This window comes from Cantharellus anzutake (assembly GCF_015039405.1).
Source record: "Cantharellus anzutake strain C23 chromosome Unknown EI90scaffold_221, whole genome shotgun sequence".
In the NCBI taxonomy this organism is placed as follows: Eukaryota; Fungi; Basidiomycota; class Agaricomycetes; order Cantharellales; family Hydnaceae; genus Cantharellus; species Cantharellus anzutake.
In genome coordinates this window covers 1-19,984 of record NW_024067171.1, presented here as the reverse complement: position 1 = coordinate 19,984, position 19,984 = coordinate 1, and the positions used below count along the sequence as shown (strand labels likewise).

The 19,984-nt window shown below is 49.5% G+C and overlaps 2 protein-coding genes across 2 annotated transcripts; both read right to left on the bottom strand.

Moving 5' to 3' along the window:
- Positions 1-15,043: 15,043 nt before the first annotated feature.
- Positions 15,044-17,032, bottom strand: EI90DRAFT_2953779 (batten's disease protein Cln3; the record flags this gene model as incomplete). The annotated part of the gene is made up of 9 exons (XM_039055426.1): positions 15,044-15,266; positions 15,348-15,595; positions 15,658-15,780; positions 15,844-15,857; positions 15,916-16,177; positions 16,230-16,469; positions 16,531-16,662; positions 16,743-16,801; positions 16,858-17,032. The coding sequence occupies 9 exons, from the start codon at positions 17,030-17,032 to the stop codon at positions 15,044-15,046; spliced, it is 1,476 nt and encodes a 491-aa protein (XP_038907801.1).
- A 168-nt stretch (positions 17,033-17,200) lies between these two features.
- EI90DRAFT_966455 (P-loop containing nucleoside triphosphate hydrolase protein) lies at positions 17,201-19,984 on the bottom strand. The gene is made up of 6 exons (XM_039068299.1): positions 19,469-19,984; positions 19,091-19,413; positions 18,599-19,036; positions 18,192-18,530; positions 17,636-18,133; positions 17,201-17,566 (listed from the first exon to the last, which is right to left on the bottom strand). The coding sequence occupies exons 1-6, from the start codon at positions 19,851-19,853 to the stop codon at positions 17,342-17,344; spliced, it is 2,208 nt and encodes a 735-aa protein (XP_038907800.1). The 5' UTR covers positions 19,854-19,984; the 3' UTR covers positions 17,201-17,341.

Sequence of the window (19,984 nt, the reverse complement as noted above, 5' to 3'; positions counted from 1 at the left end):
TGCTAAAGGACCACCCCCTCACCCAGGGGCCGGACCGTGCAGAGGAGGAAGCAGGAGAGGAGAGACCCGCTGAGGATTCTTCGGGAGGACAACCGGTGAGGGATGTGCCCCGGTCGTCCCCCAGCATCACTCTACCTGCATGTAGATACCATGGCAATTCCAGGACTACAGCGCAACCAAGTTACACCGAGTGATCACTAAGAAAAAAAGAGCCACACCCACAATGCGCCTCGGCTGAGGTTGCTGTTCCCTGTCAGGGACCGACCCGGGGTCGAGAGCACCCGGGTGTATCGCCCGAGGCTGAGGGTCCGGTAGGTATGACGCGAGCGCGTGTAGCAGCGGGCCCGAAGCAGACAAGGGTCCCTGGCCACTAAGACTAAAGTGGGAAATGTGTTATTGTCATTATCAAGGGAAGTGTAAGCTACTTGCCTAAAGTGGGAAATGTGAGAAGAAGGTTGCTTCTCAGTTCCCACTTAGGCTGTGTTTATATACATGTGGTTGAAGGGCACGTGGGAAGCGCCACGTCATCCGAGCACACAGCCACCTCCGTCTGGGTACCTCCGTAAGAGGTCCTAGGAGCGTCCGGTGTGCGGGGGGTCGTCCGGTGTGTCCGGGTTCGGGCGCGTTACGCTGCAGCCGGGTCAATGGTACATTGATACAAAGGAAGTCGTCCGTGTGATAAGAAAGGAATAAAGAGGAGAGAGAATAGAAAAGAAGGAGAGGAAGGAAGGGAAGGGAGAAAAGGGGAAGAGGGGGGAGGTCAAGAGGAGTGGATGGTGGGGCACCGGGTTAGGTGGGGCCGGGTCAGGCGGGCGTGCCCTGACATTCCCCCACCCGCAATCTACATACTATCCAAACGCCCTCCCTGGTCCCTCAACCTTCTGGTGAAACTGACTGCAACCACCTCTCTCGCCTCAGTGACCACCTCTGCCCTCCTGGACTCAGGGGCCACAGGGATGTTTGTCAGTCGTGAATTCGTCCGGAAGCATGGCCTGGAGACTATCCCCCTACCCCAACCAATCCTGGTCCACAATGTGGATGGCACCCCAAATGAGAATGGATCCATCACAGAGGAGGTGGAGGCACTCCTCACGTTCAGTCAACACACAGAGCGAGCTCACTTTGCAGTGACCAACTTGGGGTGCCAGTCAGTCATTATTGGTCACTCATGGTTGACACACCACAACCTGGAAGTGGACTGGGCCCGACAAAAGGTCATCATGTCCTGCTGCCCACCTGCCTGCCAAAGGCTCAGGGTGGTGCCAATAGCTCCGAAGGAGCCTGACCTCACGGTAGAACCTGGGGATGGACTGTACGCTGTAGGAGAAATAACGGTCACACTATGGAAACCCATTATGGAAATATGCCAGATAAATCACAAAACCTCATACGACAAGTAGATATGCGAAAACAGAAGGACACGAATTTTAACGAATTTTAACGAATTTTTACGAATTATTATGACTATATGCAATAAATCGAAAGAAAGAAAAATAGCAAAAATACTTCAAGCTTACCATCAACGAGACAGAATTCTCGGGGGAATTTATAGCAAATATTAAACCAAGAATTAGGACAATCGACCAATATTTGACTATAAACACAATCAGAGAACCTCCATGGAAACTACTTTCCCACGTCCGCACACATAGCCAAGGATGGAAGTACCATGGAACAAGGATTCCTCAGGAACTAATGCAAAATTCAAAGTCGTGTTTATAATAGGAAATGTAGATGTCCCCCAAACGGACCCAATGAGAGTAATTACAGGGGAAACTACCCATAAACGACGGAGATATGACTAAAACTCCTGCAAAACGAGGACAATGTCTAAAAAGGCAAGCACGAAGATTAACCAGTAACGACCGAGACAAGCTTGATAGCCCATTAGAAAGGAAGGGATCTAATCTTAATCCTCCCAAACTTTCATAATAAAAGGATCATGTGTTAATGAGATATCCAATAACGGGAATAGCGACATCAAAAGTCCGAGCTCAGGGAAAAGACGATGTTTGCGTAGGATCCATAATTAAAACATACAACGAAATTTACACGGAAATTATAAAAAATGGGGAACTATAGTTATGCAAATTTTCAGCCCAAACGGTCCAGCCGTTGTGAAGTTACACCCATGACGGGAATATAGAAATCCACATCATGTATAATGACACATGAGGGTGGCAATGCACAGGGAACCGGCCATCGGAACCGAGATCCGCACTTCAGCAGATTGTGAAGACCAATTTCCATCCAAATAAGGAAGAGCCTGGTCAAAACAAAGCACAGAAAGTGCAAAACAACCTTAGATCATGAGGGAAAAATCTGAAATAAATCACAGAAGCCCATATGAAAGAAATAAACACCCGCGCATATCATAAATCCCGAACAATTAAACGAAAACGGTGCCCGCATACAAATGACTATGGGAACGATGCACGTGATTACTGAATGTGTGCGTGAACCTTTGCTAACTCAACGAATACCAGGAAATAGGACACAACCTTAGCACCATTGGAAAGGTGGGAATAAATAAAAATTTATGATACCAAGAACGTGAGAAAACATCCAGAAATGAATGAGATACAAGGACATGAAGTTAGAAACCTGAAAACATGTGGAAAGACAGCTTCAAGAGGTCCAGAGTCCTAAATAAAATACATAAAAATATGATATCTTCAAGGACGACCTACTATAACAACAAACAATACATATGGAGGATTAGGATGTGATAATACAAAGGGGAATCAGGGAATATGAACGAAATTCACGAAAACCACTAAACTATGACGGACCATGGCGGGAATTTTAGGGAACGATGTTCTAATGAAGTGGAGAGCTATAACACATTCATTTGAGTAATTCTTGACTACTAGCAACTTTTTCTTTCAGTTTTAAACCTGAATAATTCACTCATTTACCATTTCAGTCTCATTTTAACTAAATGTCACTAAATAAAATTGGAATAAATCAGCTGAAGGTCTCAGCACAGCCGTACGCATAGTAATGCGAAGTTTGAATTCAGAATCATCGAGTCATAGCAAATTTAATGGTATATATAGGGAATTTGAAATAGGTAACTGCGACAAATACAGTGCAGCCAAGTTCCAATTAACCATTAAAATAGCTTAGGCAAGGGAGGACAATAAGGATTCTAGGCGCAGTCTGACCGCAGTAGAACCGCAGTTCAGTGCAGCAAAAGCGCAGTAGAACTATAGCGTGAAATTTTCATTTTTATTCAGTTTGAGAAAAATACACTGTAAATAAATCCTGTAAATAGAAGGTAGAGCATGAAAAAGGAAGGCGACCCAAGGAGTATAAAAGGGAGACCCTTTCTGCGACTTTTCGCCCCCCTCAGAGAAGTAAGAAAATAGAGTATTATTTTTCTCAAGCATTTCTGGTTTTCACTCCAGTGCGAAAAGGTGATATACAGTTAAGATTGCCACTGTAGTAAAAGGCAGCAATTAAGGAGAGAAATATTAAGTAGATATTTCAACAGGAGAGCTGGTTAACACTCCAGATTTCAAAGTGTAAACACAAAACAGTTATCTTGCTACTGTTAAAACAAGCAATAAAATAAGACAAAAATAAAACAAACCCAAGGGACACTCCAGACACAATCCAAATTCATTAACTGAATAGAATCTTTGAAACTTCACCAAGTAGAAGATTAAATTCAAGTTTAAATCCAAATTAAACAACGCTACACAGAATTACACCTAGACAAATTAAGAAATTTCAATAAAGAAACAGCTCCACAGGGCTCGGTTTATCTGTAAGTCAATTCCCAGGAACTTTAAAACTAACCCATAAAAATAGAATTAGCCAAAACACTCGGATTGGTACTATATTTACAATAAATAACACTAGTACACTTCCCCATCCTAACTAAAGAACCAGGGAACAGCTTGGTGGTGGTCTCGTTTGAACCTCCCAACTGACCTTCCTTCATTCTCTCCTTCAGCGGTGGGGAACTCAGCCATGTGAACATGGAAATAGATTCTGCACTTGGCCTTAAAATGGTCGAGGTCCTTGCTGGCTCCTGAGAAGGGAGTGGGGGGGGGGGCAACCTTGGGTGGTTTGGGTCTGGGTGCGGGTGCAGGTGCAGGGGTAGGCACAGGGGCAGGTGCTGGTGCTGGTGCAGGTGGGGGGTTGCAGGCCTGGCTCTCCACGATGGCTTGGAGCTTTTGGAAGTGAGCCAGCAGCTCTTCATACTGCTCTTCTGACACCATGGCTGGGGAGGTGGGGGAGACAAGGTTGAAACCTTCTTTTGCTGTCAAGGACACGTCCGGGGTAGAGGGGGTCCAGATGTATCGCCCGGCAGAGGGGCCCTTGCAGGGTGCAAACCAGGTGTGTGTACTGGCAGGTCCGGAAAGGGACAGCAGTCCCTGGCCACTCAGACTGAAGTGGAGAATGTGAGAAGAAGGTTACTTCTTCGGTTCCCACTTCAGGTACATTTATGTACATGCGGCTTGAGTCACATGACAGGTGCCACGTCATCCTCAGAGACAGCTGTGGCCATCCAGGTATCCCCATGGGGGATCCTGAGAGTGTCCACTGCATGCATGTGTGCTGGGCACAGCAGGAAGCCATCTGGGGTGTCTGGGCCGGACAGGTCAATAGTACATTGATACAAAGGAAAGTGGTCCATGTAGATAGAAGGAATAAACAGGATGAGAAAGATGAGAAGAATGAAATAAAGAAAGGAGAAGAAAGAGAGAGAAGAGAGAGGGGAAAAGGGAGGAGGGAGGAAGGAGAGGGATGGACAGCAGGGTAGTGGGTGAGGTGTGGCCAGGTGGGTCCAGGTGGACCCGGGTCAGGCAGGTGTGCCCTGACACTGTGCCTCCATTACGTCTCAGTTAGTCCTTATATTTCATGTGTCTGAGGTATCTTGTAGGAAGGGGTTGGGATTCACTCATAGAGGGACTTGGGGTAACATTTAGTCAAGATTAGAACTGGGGAACTACAGGTTCTAATCTACAAGTATTTATAATGGAGGGATGGGAAGGACTTTAGTCAAAGTCCGAGTGATAATGGAAAACACCGAAAGTGTTAGAACTGGGCGAGGGCAGACGATTCCGGAGGGGAACCAGAGACTTAGCAAGGAGGGACCTTGGCCTCAGCGACTCAAGTGGAGCGCTGTGCCATTGCTGTTTGTCCATTTGGTCCTTAATTTCACAGTAGATGAGCAGGAAGTCTCTAGGGGGCATTTCAGGTCGATTTTAGACTAAGGACTAAAACGAGTATGTACAAGCGCCGATATATATAATGGAGGGGGCGAAAGCACAAGGAAACAAAGGGGATCCGAATCGGAATGAAGGCATCTGAATGGGAACAAAGGGATGACAAAAGCGGAGCGGTACCAAAGGTCATAAGGCAGAACCTGTGATACATCCGAAAGGAGGTAAGGAGGGTGAGGCCCAGAGGGGCAGGAGGATGAGGGGAAGTGGGGATGATGACTAACTGGCTAGAATGGGAAGAAGCAGCAGTCCAAATAGGGATGAGGGGAAAACGTGAGAGATACATTACAAGTGGCAAAAGTGCCGAAGATGATCCATGAAGCTCGGAGGTTGTGGAGCTTATGGAGGTTATGGAGGCAGGGTTGAAAGTCCGAGGAATATTGGCAATGGTGTTTATGTAGTATGAGGTCACCAATGCAATGGACTAAGGCCGAGGTGGAGTCAAAGTCCAAGGTAGGAGCTATGACAGAGGCTCGGAGCTGTCAGGGACAGCTCCGAAAGCGGCGAGGTCCCGGCGCTAGGGACTTGATGGGACAAGTGTCGGCTATGCGTAGCGGCGGTCCCGTCGCGGGGTGAGCGTCCCCGACCACTTAGGCTGAAGTGGGAAGTTGATTATCATTAAAAAGGGGGAAGCTACAGTACTTACCTGAAGTGGGAAGTTGAGAAGAAGGCTGCTTCTTCTGTTCCCACCCCAGGTGCTATTATATACATGTGGTCAGGGTCACGTGGGAGGAGCCACGTCATCCCCGCACACAGCCACACTCCCCTGGGCATCTCCGTGGGAGATCCCAGAGGTGTGCCGCTCTGTGAGCGGGAATGCGCGCGGCAGGCGCGGCGATCGGGGGAGTGGGGTTAGGTGTGTTAGTGATACATAGAGAAAGGGAAGTCGACCATAGAAGGAAATAGAAAGAAAGAAGGAAGGGGGAGAGAGGAGACAAAGGGTGACAGCGGGGAAGCGGAGTAGGGCGGTACGGTGCAGGGTGCGGCGTAGGGTCAGGCGGGTGTGCCCTGACAGGAGCAAAGGTACGAGCGGTGCCCAAGTATGAAGTACGGGACAGCGGCGGAGGGTCATAACTTGGCAGGAGGTTGGCAGAAGAGGACCAGAGGGAAGAGAGAAGGAGTGGCAGAAAGGAGAGTTGTCAGGTCCGAAGGTGAGTATCGGAGTGGATGGGAGAAGAGGAGGATGACGGAAGGGTGGAGGTGTTGTGAGGAGGGAGCGGAGGAGTAGGAGGAGGAGTAGTAGGAGGGTGGCGGGAGGGGTGGTGTTTGGTCCGAGGTGGGTATCGGAGCGGATGGAGATGGGACAGGAGAGGGACGGAGGAGTGGAGGTGGCATGGGAGGTGAGAGGAGGTGTGGTGCCAGGACCGAAGGTGGATATCAGAATGGACAGCGGTAGGGTAGGACTCTGGAGGTGGTGAAGAAGGAGGTCCGGAAGTCGGGTTGGGATCGGGTATGCATGGATATGACAGAAAGGTGCTGAATGATACCAAAAGGTCCCAAACAATATCCTTAACAGGGAACCGAGGTGTCGGGTTGAGAAGGGCAGAGTAAAAGGCCGGAGGATGAATGGGAATGAGAAATGGGTAAGAGGAGGTTAGCCAACTGAATGGAAAGAAGACAACAGTCATACTATAAATGGAAGGTGACTAATTTGTGAAGGATGTTGGGTGACTCCAATAAATGAACTGGGAGGGGGAGTGGTTTAGAGGTAAGTCACAGGATGTCAGAGATCCATCGGGAGGTCAGAGCAAATCCGGAGTCTCCGAATGTTCCAACTCGGGACCAAGCTTCCGGGATGGGAGTGGCCAAGGTAAGGTGTGCCGCAACCAGGCCAGAGCTGAGACAGTTAGGAAGGAAGGTGACTTGGGGAGTGGGGAGTTATGGTGTAGGGGATGATGAAGTTGTTAGGAAGGGTGTGATGAGGTGGGAGAGTGCAGGGTTGGGATTCTGGGATATGACAATGGGCTGGAATGCACAGCTGTGACAAACTAGAATGATATTGGTGTGCCTAGCGTAGGATTAGCACTAAGTAGAATACACAACAGTCTTTAGTAAGAGGAGTAGTCATGCAAGAAAGGTAGACCTCACCTCAGTTCATGAGAGTATGCGGCCTTTCTAGCCTTAACGGCTTTGAATCGCCTAAGACTCTTGTTAGTGCACCTTTGGCCTGAGCAACCAAGGCCACACCTCCGGAAATCAAACCGGGTGTCTCTTCTGAGACAAAACAAATAGTCTGCTCCATTTCCGTTTTCTCTTTCTGTTTCCTTTTTAGGTTTTGTCAGAGACCAGGTTGAGATGAAGGAAAGTCTCCGTGGTGGAGGGCTTTGGCCTCAGCGACTTATGCCAAGAGCACTGTGCCAAGTAACATGTCCGTGCCCTAACTTACTAACTGGCAACCAGAACTGAAGGGGGTAAACTCTAGTCGATTTTATTACTGAAGTGTAACCTATGTACAAGTTGGATATATATATAGTTACAGCGAAGACGGGTCCGCAAATGGCGGAGCTGACTGGAGCGAAGCTAACGGGGTTAGACATTAGCCAACTGAATGTTACCGACGAGTCGGGTTACGGGGTTAACAGAAAGGCAGGCGATAACCCAGAAACGGAAAGGAGGGATAGGCCCGAAGGTGGGCTCTGCAGGGCAGGTGAGTGTATTGCCCAGCGGAGGCGGGAGTGTGCTAGCAGATGTCAGAGCTGTCCAGAAGTCTTCAGGGCTCCATACTTAGGGAGGCATAGGTAATAAATTGAAAGGAGGGGGTGGTGACCATCGAGGGGTACCGAGGGGATCGCGGAATACAGGAGCTCCAAGGTTAGTGAAGGAGCAGAGGTAGACCAGAGGGATCGGAGGGATCGGAAGTCGTTGGCCGGGGATGGATATGACAGGTTTGACTACGGTCAATTTCCCATTCAAGGGGACATGCCCCAGCTCTAGGTTGTTTTCCATTTCTGGGACTTCTGTCTCCCGTCCAATCCTTGTTTTTCTTGTTCCTTAGATTTTCAAAATAAAAATATGACTTCCCTGAAATTTGTTACCTTTGCTGTTAATGGCTTAATTACCAAAACCGGCATTTCGCCGATATCTTCGCTGATTTTTGTCTTTCTGCTTCTGTTTCTCTCTAATGGTCTACTTCCATTTTGAAACATGTCGCTCATTTTCAATGTCTCTCTGTTTTCTGTTTCTGCTTCTGTTCTTCTGGGACATTTGTTTCCTTTTTGGGAACACCGTCCACTCCGTCCAAGGACTCTGTCCTCTCGCTGATTTTTCGGTCGCCATCTCCTCACCTCTGAGGATTTTTTGTGTCACCCCCCAATGATCTGGCTCATCGCCAATTATCACTTCGACTGTTGTTGAGGCACTACCGGCGAACTGGTATCCAGGCCCGCAACAAGTATCAAACCTGCTACACTACCGGTACAATCAATTTGGACATTTCAATGTCACCTCGCTATATGGACCTTACCCTACCGTTTCTGGGACACCAACTACACTCACCCACCTCGCTCCGTTGAGCGACCGGGATTTTGAGCAAGTAAATCAGTCTGAACGTCCGAGTATTCCAGTTTAGTACCCCCGTGCACCCCCAGCCACCTTTGGGCAGTACTCCCATTGGTTGGCATTCAAGCTGATTCGCCGCATATGCACTTTGACCACCAGGCATTCCATTAGTAATGCTAGGTATACCATCCCAGGATAGCGCGCCTTTTTGCCACTTCCACCCTTAGTTCCCCCATCACCTTTGGCCATCACACTGCTGGTTGACTACCCACCTTTGCCTATCTCACCGATGCTTTGTCATCAACTTTTTGGATGGGCCACAATCCCACTTGTCTTATGACAAGGTTGTTCCCCCTGAGGCTCCATTGAGCAATGGTTCTTGAACATACCGCGTCTAGATAACGGCACACCCAGTCCAACCCCAAACACTCCACTCCGACTCTACTCCGCCTTGCCAGACTTCACCACTCTACCACTAGGATCACAGACTCTAGTCATGATACTCCATTGAGTGATTGATGTTATGAGCCACACTGTCAGGGCACACCCACCTGACCCCATGCCGCGCTGAAAGAGGGCTCGCAGCTCTCTATGCTGACTAAGCTCGTGAGGCCAAACTCTCCAAAACTCCTACTTCTTGACTAGACTTCGCTACACTCTCGATTCTTAAACTCTGTGTGGGTTCTCTGGGATTCTGCAAGGTCCGGGCTCAACTAATCTACTACCCACTCATTGTAGGCTAGACAGTTGCCCTTATTCCTACTGTTGGATTCCACACACTCACTCCAACTCTAGCGCATCCTAGCACCTTAGAGAAATTGGGGGAGGGGAGCACTTCCTTTCAAAATCCGGTATGTACAGGATTATATCCAATAATTATTTTTAGGAACAATAGATGGGGAATATTGGTACCATATGGCACCTGGATACCTTATTAGGCGAAATAATAGAAAAGGGTAACAGTATCAATAAAAGAATATTGATCAATAACTGAAATGATGCAAAAATATGAAAATATAAGAAAATAAGCGATTTCTCAACGGATTTACGGAATTAAGAGCCCAAATTGGAAATGTAGCCGGAGATAACTTTCACGCAGCCAATGAGCATTTTTACCAATTTATTAGACGCCATGGGAACGAGTGAGGCTGGAATTCTGGGTTGCCGCTTGAGATTCCCACACCCGCACATACTCGTGACCTGCTGTGCCTAACTTCTCCAACACGGAACTCCGTCAGAATCGTACAAATTAGGACTATTTTTAGATACCAATTTCGTACCGAGTCGTCGCATGAATGAAAGTGGTTTTCTGAATGTGTGAACAGGTATCCGAGCCGGTTCTGCACATGGGCGATTATCCCGCCTACAGCACCCCACGCCATACCGCCCTACTCCACTTCCCCTGCTATCACCCCCCGTCCCTCCTTCCTCACTTTTCCCCTTTCTCTCTATTTCTATTCTACAGTCGATTTCCCTTTTCTCCATGTACCACTACATACCTAACCCTGTTCCCCTGATCGCCACACACACTCCTGCCTACCGAGTGGCTACCTCCGGGATCTCCCACCGAGACACCTGGGAAGGTGCAGCTGTGTGCGGAGATGACATGGCTTCCTCCACGTGACCCTAACCGCATGTATATAATAGCACCTGGGGTGGGAACAGAAGAAGCAGCCTTCTTCTCAACTTCCCACTTCAGCCTAAGTGGTCGGGGACGCTCACCCCATGACGGGACCGCCGCTACGCATAGCTGACACCTTGTTAGACACTGATCCAGAGTCGGCACCGAAGGTCGCCGTTGCGGGCTGCTATAGGCCATGATGGCTGCGATGCCTCGAACAAGGCCCGAGGGTAGGGCATTTGGCCTCAGCAACTCTAAAGGGAGTGCTGTGCCCCCTAGCTGTCTCTTGGCCCTCATTTCAGACTCACTGGGGTTGCCTTGTTGGGGTCAGGACTTAGGGGTTGTGGTCACATCGATATTAGAGCTAAGGTACAATAAAGTATCATACAGGATATATATAGGAGGAAGAATGAATGGAAGCGGACCCAGGCCGGAGGCCGAAGGGTCCGGAAGCAAACAAGAATAAGGAGCGGGGTTGGCTGCATAGCGGCCGGCAATGACCGAGGGTCAAAACAAACAATAACAGATAAATAAAGGAAAGAGCATAGGGCCGCGATAGCAGCGATGGTATCATAGTGGTGCTGGACTCGGAGTTGGGCTGGAGTCGGGCATGGGGATGATAGCGGCCCTGTAGGGGCCAAGTGGGCAGGGTAGGGGAGTCGCGCTGGGCACAGTGCCGGAGGCAGACTCAGGTGGGGAGGTTGGTGCAGCTGTGGGGGAGTCGGCCAGGTGCAGGGGAGCCTAGGGGCAAGCGGGGGAGTGAGCAGGGAGTCCTCAGGGAGGATAGGGCTGAGGTTGGGGCTCACGCTCACGCTTGCATAGTGGTAACGGGCTCGGGCGGCATTGGGACAGGCTGGGAACGGGCCGGAATGCATGGCCGTGACACACCTGTCCCATCAAGTCCCTCATGCCGGGACCTCGCCGCTTTCGGAGCTGTCCCTGACACACACATCCTGAGCATCTGAGCACCCAAGCCCCACACCCTCCAACATTACTGGTCACCGGCTTCACCACTGCTGGCTGACACCCCACCTGGCCATCACCGGCCTTGTATTATGGGCTAACACCCCATCGCTGTTGACCTCTCTGCTGACTCCGAGGGTATACCATGTTTTATCATGGGTTTATGTCAGGGCACACACCCTGACTAGCCCGGACCCGGACCCGCGTCCGGACCCGCTTCCACCCGCTGTGCTTCCCACATGCATGCACGCTCCACACGCTGCATGCTCCAGGCCCGGTTCCTACTCCTTCATGTGACTTCCGGGTATCCCCGGAAGTTTTCCTGATATGGTGGCCACTGTGGGAAGATGAGAAGTTAGCTTCCTTCTCATCTTCTTACCCACAGTAGGCAAAGTTGTGCCTTGGACAGGGCTGGTTACACTATAGGCTGTGGACCATAGGGGAGGGTCATGGGGACCCGGGAGTCGTCCCCTGACAATGACTGGTCTTCACCTAGGAGTTTTCACCGCATCGTCCTGTCAACCACCACACCACTATAGCCTGGAGCAAGCCTGTGCATGATGCCTATCCTCCCTCACCACCTGGACATCACCCCTATCCACTCCCGACCCTTTGGTGCCTGAGTGCACACCCCTACAGCCCTCTCCCGACCTCATAGTTCAGTCATTGTAGAAGGCCTAGTATGGCCGACTCTTGCATCCAACCCCCAATGACCTCTGAGCCTGTATCTGATGATACAACACCACCAGTTCCATACCCACCTGGCCAGGTCCTCGTAACCCAGTTGAGGACTAGATGTCCTCCTCCACCCATGCCTAGGTACCCCACTCCGAGCCTGTTTGGCTCCCCCAGTTGACTCTGATTCCCCAAATGGCCATAGGACTCCATCCCGTTAATCCCGCTTTCGCTGTAATCAACATAGCGGCATGGAGTACCTCCTTGTGCCATCACCAAATGGGATCCCGAGTCCTTTGTTCCCATTCTCCTGGTGACGCCGTTGCCACTTGGCCGAGTTTTCATACCAAATGCCGCAAATCTGCGCATTCCTGGCCCTTGGCAGGCTAACCACCTGAACACCCTGAGCAAGTCTACCCTCGGTGTTACAAAAATGGGGCTGGAGGCGCCCATTTTTGTCCGTTCGAGGCACAGGAAAGGGGAAAGGTTGGGGAAGAGGGTTCATAAGAAGTTACAGATGTTGTTATAGATGTTGTAACATGATGTTTAACAGATAGTTTAACAAATGGGTTTTTGGATGGTAATAGTTGGATAAACTCTATTTATTTACATATCATGTGATTTGGGTGTGTGCAGGGCCCATAAGAGTCTAAATTGGGAAATTTCCCATTTCCATAACACTCGGCCTGTGCTCCAGCACTCTGAGGACCTTGTCTCAACTTCACCATTTCCTTCTGTGATGAGTCTGCACCATGCCGCAGCAGTACCATGCCTTGTACTGCCACACCGCTGGGAACTCTATCACATTCCGTTCCTTCAGGCACTATGAGAGTCACTTGTGTGGTCTCCCATGTGTCATCATTTGGCCCCCCACTTGTGGCCGCCTTGTGAGTTGACTTCTGTCCTCCTTGCGCTGCATCCCCGAACTCAGCGGTCATGTTGAGTGGACTCTTGTCCTCCATGCACCACACCTCTGAACCCTTGGACATGATGTGAGTTGCCCAACCGGCCTCCATCTGTTGCCTCTGCACCCTTCAGGCCAATTAGGCCACTTCACTTCCGCTACCTGGATCCCTGGACTCATAGGAAGCATGGTAGGAAGGCCGAGTTTGAGTTAAGAGACAAGTCCACTAGCTTGTTCTCCTCTGACCCTCCAGCCATCATCACCGACTCTGTCTCCGACTTCCATTTTGAGTCCCACACCAATCCCACGCCGACTTCGCCTCTGCTTGAGGCATTTTGATCTTTCCATGTCACCGTTTGCAATGCTCCGACTTTGTCTCCTTGTGGGACACCCTCTACCATACCCTCTGCCGATTCCAGACTCGGTGCCACACGTGCTGACTGGATACCAAAGCAAGGTACCATGCCCTTGTCCTTTTATGGACACCAATCCCCTGCCGAGATGTTGGCAGCATTCATCTTGCACCTTTTTCTCTTCTGACTCCGGTGCTCTGCTGTAGCTGGCATTCCTGACATCACCACTCTTAGGCCTTCAAGGGTTCAGGCCCTAAGAGGGGGATACTGTCACGGCCATGCATTCCGGCCCATTAGCCACCCGTCCTGATGCTGCCCAAGCCTATTCCTGCTGTGCGAGCGCAAGCGCGAGCCCTGACCTCAGCCCTATCCTCCCTGAGGGCTCCCTGCTCACTCCCCCACTTGCCCCTAGGCTCCCCTACACTTGGCCGACTCCCCCACAGCCACACCGACCTCCCTGCCCCGAGTCCGCCTCTGGCACCAACCTAGCGTGACTCTGCAACATCGCCTACTCCGCTATGATACCATCACCGCTATCACAGCCCTACACCCCTTTGTTTATTTATCTGTTATTGTTTGTTTTGACCCTCAGTCATTGCTGGCCACTGTGCGGCCAACCCTGCTCCTTGTTCCCTTTTGCTTCCGGACCCTTTGGCCTTCGGCCCGGGTCCACTTCAATTCATTCTGCCTTCATATATATATCCTGTATACTACATTATAGTACTTTAGCTCTAATATCGATTTGACCACGACCCCTCAAGTCCTGACCCCAACAAGGCAGCCCCAGTAAGTCTGAAATGAGGGCCAAGAGACAGCTAGGGGGCACAGCGCTCCTTTAGAGTCGCTGAGGCCAGATGCCCTACCCTCAGGCCTTGTTCGCGGCATCACGGCCATCGTGGCCTATAGCGGCCCACAACGGCGACCCTCGGTGCCGACCCCGGACCAGTGTCTAACAGATTCCAACCTTAGTGTTGACACCTGCTATCCTCAAGCTGTCTGGAAATAGGCAGTATAGAGCTGTATTTTAGACAGGGGAGGAGAAGAGTGAAAACCTGTTTCACCCTTCCCTGCACTATATACATGTTTATTTACATCGAGGAATAAAAAGTAATAAACAATGAATAAAGATAGTGTGCACAGCATGCATCACCACACATCCATTCCCTACAATATGACAATAGTGTTGTTCCTTTATTTGTTTGTGCCGAGATATGTAATTACATATATATACCTCATGGTTGTAATGAGGGATCTAGCCTTTTACCTCTACCCATTGAATATACAGCTCATTAAAGTGTATCATTTAGATGGACTAACTGAGGCCTGAGGTGAATGGGGGAATGGAACGTTACCGTCCCCAACCAGTAAGCTCCACACCACCGCTACTCTGGCCAGTGGAGTAGTGTTCCATCACAGATATCCCTGTACTATTCGGCTACGGATAAGCTTTCTCTGGACACAGTGAGTGAAGACCGCTGGGGCTAGCGATCACACTGATTCTCATACATTCCCAAATACAAAATCCACACAGGAGCTGGTCGCTGATGGATGTGTCACACGTTTCACTTCTTGGCATTTTAATGATCAATGGCGGCGGCAGTGGTGAAACCGCCGCAGTGCGCCAGACCGGATAATCAAACGGGCGTCCAATCATCACGGCCCACGAATCGTTGACAATTGCCACTGCTTCAAACTGATGCATTAAGGTCACCAATGACCACCAATAGTGCCTGCCGAAAGAAACGCAGTTCCCAAAAACAGTTCCAAGCAGCCACGCCCCTGCATTGCATCGTTACACTTTCCTGCATAACTCCCTTCCGCGGGAGATCTGATCATGGCAAAGCTTGATCTCCACAGGTACGGCTAACAAGCTAGCCGTCAAGATGCCGAACGTATCCGCGAGACCAATAGCACCAATCTTGAACTCTCGTTCCTGGACTTGCCGTTCGAACGCGAGGGGATCCTGACTCGCGACATCCAAATCCTCATGACCTACATGGTAGAACGCATTCACGCTAATAAATTGATAAAGCGACGGAACCGCATGCTGTTGTGTTAAACCAAACTAGACTCAACTGGCTTAATGGGTGACTCACTATGCAGAACCTCCGCAAATCCCTTCAATAGCAATAAAGAATGCAACCCATAGGATGCTAGCGCTCTCATCGTCATCAGGCTGTCCGGTCTCCCCGGGAGGGATGATACCACGCGACGATTCAAGGAAGAGGAAGATCAAAATGAATGCTTGTAAGATTGCAGGCACCGGGAGGTACTTTCGAGGAAGCGGAGGGAGGCCTAGTGAAATGGAAGAGCGGGAGAGAAAAACGGTTGTTTGATAGATCAGCTGTGGAGGGTGTCAGCGGATGCTGATAATTCGAAAGTTACATCACGTAGCAAGGCACAAACCTGCCAGAGCGGATAATAGTCTCTAATGCTCTTCACGATGTGACTCAGCACAGGGTGTTGGGAAGGTTTAGGGACTGCAAAAATTAGTGTAGGAGATATGCCTTGATTGATTGTGTATTCAAACTTTGAGAGGGACGTTGATCTCGTCAGAACAAAATATAGAATCTCTACGTTAGGACTACATACTGTGTAGACACAGACTGCAAGATACCGAGTCGGTGACAAACTCCCTTTCAAGATTGGCATTGGGGTACTCACATAATGGGGCCATATATCGCAATATCAGAGGGCGAACGAGACGCCATTTGTCAGCGGGAGTTAGGCAAACGGACGAGGCACCAGAGGAGGCATTGTCACGATTTGAGGTTATAATCATGCTCGGGCTTTCTGCCGGAATTTCAGCCGATGGAATCCCCATGTAATGATCATGTTCGAAAGGTGTATAGGTCCCTGCATTCAGAAAGTTGGTTGCAGTGGGAAGAACGAGAAAATAGGCTAATGGTATCACGAAGGGTAGCAACTGGAAGCTCCGTCATTGGGTGGACGTTCGATGTGAGCACAGAACGGCTCACCGACGAAAGGCCCACGCCGAGCTGTACCCCAAAACCCCTCAGAACCCACCATAAACCTGCTCCGAGAAGTCCGGCGCATCCAGTGCCAGACGCGAAATATCCTAATGCATCACCGGAAACCCCGCTCGATGTATACGTTGTCGACAGTTGAAGGAAGGTGAGTTCGCCGAGGCCGGATGAGAGTGACGCTAAAGCAATGCCCAGCAGACGCATCGAGAGATAGTTAAAGGCGGCCACAACCTTGGGGAATCAAGATATGAATAAGATCCCGCCTCGGAGGGCAGCGGCTGTGAATACATACAGTCATCCCCATAACACTCATAAAGCAGCATCCAATAATCCTTTGTTTATACTGTATCTTCCCTTTGAGGAGGTAAGGCCATCCAATTTTGGCCGCCAGAGAAGGAGCAATATTGCAGAATGCGATGATCCCCTGTAGCGAGTAGGAGAAAGCGACAAGGAGTGAAGTGAGACACCAGCTTTACCGAAACCCCCTGAGTATTCTGGACGTACCTTGGGTGTCCCGGTGGGGACGAGGTCTAATGCAGCAGACAGAATAATCACATATAACACTTAACAACAGTGGAATCACTGAGCGTCTAACGTATTTAGGGGTCAAAGCACACACCATTGTTAATTGTTCCAAATAAAAAGAAGCATATTCGAAGCCTCAGAACAAGGCTTCTGAAGAGGCTAGGGGGTGCGGACTCCTCGTGGCCGCTGTCACTAGGCTCGCGGCTATCCTCTTGTGTCAAGGTAGATGCGAGGTCCTCCGTGGAGTCGGTGACAAACGATCTACTCATTATTGGTGTAAGCTCGTGGCGTATTGCCGAAACAGAAGCGATGGGTCTAGTGGGCATCCACAATACTGTCTAGAGGTATATCCAAATCAATGAAGATTTATGCACGCATCGCTGCAACGAGGACGCCGGCTTCAGGAGTCTTCCGACGGGCGAAACACAGCCACGAAGCCTCCGAAGAATAAATTCACTTGATACTACATACAATGTATCAAGAATTCCCCCCACGGAAGACAATTTGTAGCTGTAATGGTGGGATGCAATTTTTGAAACATACACAAAAATAAGTCATACAATGCATTGCAACGAGCGTCAACTCCCTCCCTCAAGCAGTTGGAGAGCAAGTTGCTCGTCTGCGTCAAACCAGGATGCGTCCCGTTTCGACGAGTCTTCAGGTATTGAAGCCTCAGTGTTTTTAGGACGCTTAGAAGGTGGGCCTTCATCTTCGGAGGCACTGGGAAGATCGAATTCAGGCGATACATATCCATCGTCTTCATTCCGTTCTGTTCCCAGAACAACCTGTATGTCGTCTTGTTCCTGGTTGAGCGGCGAGACATAGGATCGATAGTGAGGACGAGTCGCACAGGAAGATCAGGAGAAACTCACCGCCCGTTCCTTATCTTTTCGTTTCCGCTTCTTTTCCCGTTTCTTTTCTTTGGCAATCTGCTTGTCACCAGCATCTGCTTCTTGAACTTGTTTCCTTTTCACATCCGCGTACTTTTGAACAGCCGCTTTAACATCACTCTTCCGGAAGTTTTCGTCGTCCTCGTAAGTGTGGACGTTATGGCCCACACCCTCCTCATCGAAAATCATCTTCTTGGCAAATTTAGGAGCCAGCTTTGCCAAAGCCTTCTTCGAATCCAGCCGTCTCTGCTTTCGTTTCGACATATTCTCCGTTTCGAGGATCACCCTGTCCATTTCAAGGTCCTTTGGCAATTCATGATCAACACGTTTCAGTGTGATGAAGTCTTCCGGGGCATGGCCTCCGCCAAGGAGGTCGTCCTCTTCGTCGTCTTCGTGTTCGATCAGCTTATTATAATGCTCCGATAGAACGTCTGTGTTTTTCCGCTGGAACATTCGATCGTATCTGGTACGGACGGTAGGCTGATGACAGAAGGTTTAACCAAAGTAAAGTAGAGAAGATAAATACGTTTGGCCATACCTTAGCGGCAGAGTTGCCGTTTTCTGGTGTTGCATCTTCAGCATTATCGTCCCTCGGCTCTGCGACTGCCTTATCCTCGTCTTCTGGTGGGTCCGAAGATAAGCTGCTATCCTCGTCGGAGTTGTTGCCATCACTGGCAGAGTGATGGTCAAATTTAACGTGTTTGGTAGAGGCTGCGGGTTTTGGCTTTGAGCTGGAAGTCGAAGCCTTGATGAATTTGACCTTGGGAGCACCAGGAAGACCCAAAGAGACTGCAAACTCTTTCAGAGGGAGCTCGGAAACCTTAAAGATCTCCTTATTTTTATGGAGATATATTGATTTCACGTAGTTAATAAATGCCTAGAATAGAATAGAAGGAAAACGGCGTATCAAAAATTGATTGCAAACTCAATATTGGATATACTCGCCTTTTGCCCCAAATACTTGAGTTCGTGGCTTTCAAACGCAAATATTTGCAGTTTGTCTTTGATACTCATTGTTTTGCTTTCCCTTGGTATAATCTTTTCTGGTGTAATATCCTTTTTCTTCAAAGCCTTCAACATGCCTTCCTCTTCGCTAGGTAACAAAAATAAGAGACCTTGGCCCTTATTTTTGTACCGCGCCGTGCGGCCAACACGATGTATGTATGTTTCAGCATCCTCAGGGCAATCGACCTGTATGACCCAGTCCACTGCAGGGAAGTCGAGACCTCGCGCTGCGACGTCCGTAGCGAAAAGATAGGCGTGTTTCACAGAGACAAATCGCTGATACTCATCCCACCGTTTGGTTTGCTTCTGATTCCCGTGGAGACTCAATAATGATGTCCCTGGACGTAGCTTGCAAAACGTCTCGTATATGTACCTGACCTACAACAACCCAAGATGCATCAAGCCACGACATCATCTGAAAACCCGGCTTACCTGTTTACAAGCAGAGAAGAAAACTAATGCCTTCACTTGGAGGTGAGTCCTAATGAAGGAGAAAAGAATATCAAGTTTTTTGTCCAGTGGGCAAACGAGGTAGTGTTGCGCCAAGTTTTTAGGAGTATAAATATTGAGGGCCTGTTCTTCCCTCACAGTGATGGTGACGGGATCTCGTAGACTCAATCGGGCAAGGTCCTTTACGGAATCGGTTTGAGTGGCGGAGAAGAGGAGTGTCTGTCGTGATTTAGGGAGATGGGAAATAATAGCGTTCAGAGCTTTGGAAAAGCCCAAATCAAGTATCCGGTCGGCTTCATCCAGGACTGGAAGGGATATGGGTCTTTTTACTAGTAAGTTGTTATCGGCACAAAGACTCACTGAGAATTTGAAGATTGCTCGTTTCGAATCCCGCGGTTTCATCCATGTGCTGCAACAGTCTGCCGGGCGTCGCAACCAGAATATTCATCCGGGATAACCGCACGGCTTCCTCACTCACGTTCTTCCCGCCAATGACTAGGCCAGCAGAGTAAGGGTGAAAACGCCCAATGGACTTCAGAACATCAAAGATCTGTATTGCGAGCTCGCGGGTGGGGGACATGATAAGAGCTCCGAGATTATCCTGAGGGCCCCATTTGGCGCGATATAGGGCTTCAAGCATCGGAATGAGAAACGCAAGAGTCTTCCCGCTCCCTGTACGAGCGGCACCAAGGACGTCGCGGCGTTTCAGTGCCATGGGGATGCTTTGAGCTTGGATATCGGTCATCTTTTTGAAGCCTCCCCTTTCCAGCCCTGTCCAAAGGAAAAAGCGCCTCAGACACAGAAATCAATAGACGCTAGGGGCAAATGCTCATTTTCTCACCTTGTTCAGTGAGTCGAGATATCGGGAGGTCCGAG

What these genes read in the sequence shown, in the direction of transcription:
- EI90DRAFT_966455 (XM_039068299.1), bottom strand. Translation starts at nt 19,853, where the DNA reads ATGACCGATATCCAAGCTCAAAGCATCCCCATGGCACTGAAACGCCGC. An exon ending in GAGCAATCTTCAAATTCTCA is followed by an intron (nt 19,414 to 19,468) that starts GTGAGTCTTTGT and finishes TATCCCTTCCAG; the next exon opens with TCCTGGATGAAGCCGACCGG. An exon ending in TCTTCTCTGCTTGTAAACAG is followed by an intron (nt 19,037 to 19,090) that starts GTAAGCCGGGTT and finishes GGGTTGTTGTAG; the next exon opens with GTCAGGTACATATACGAGAC.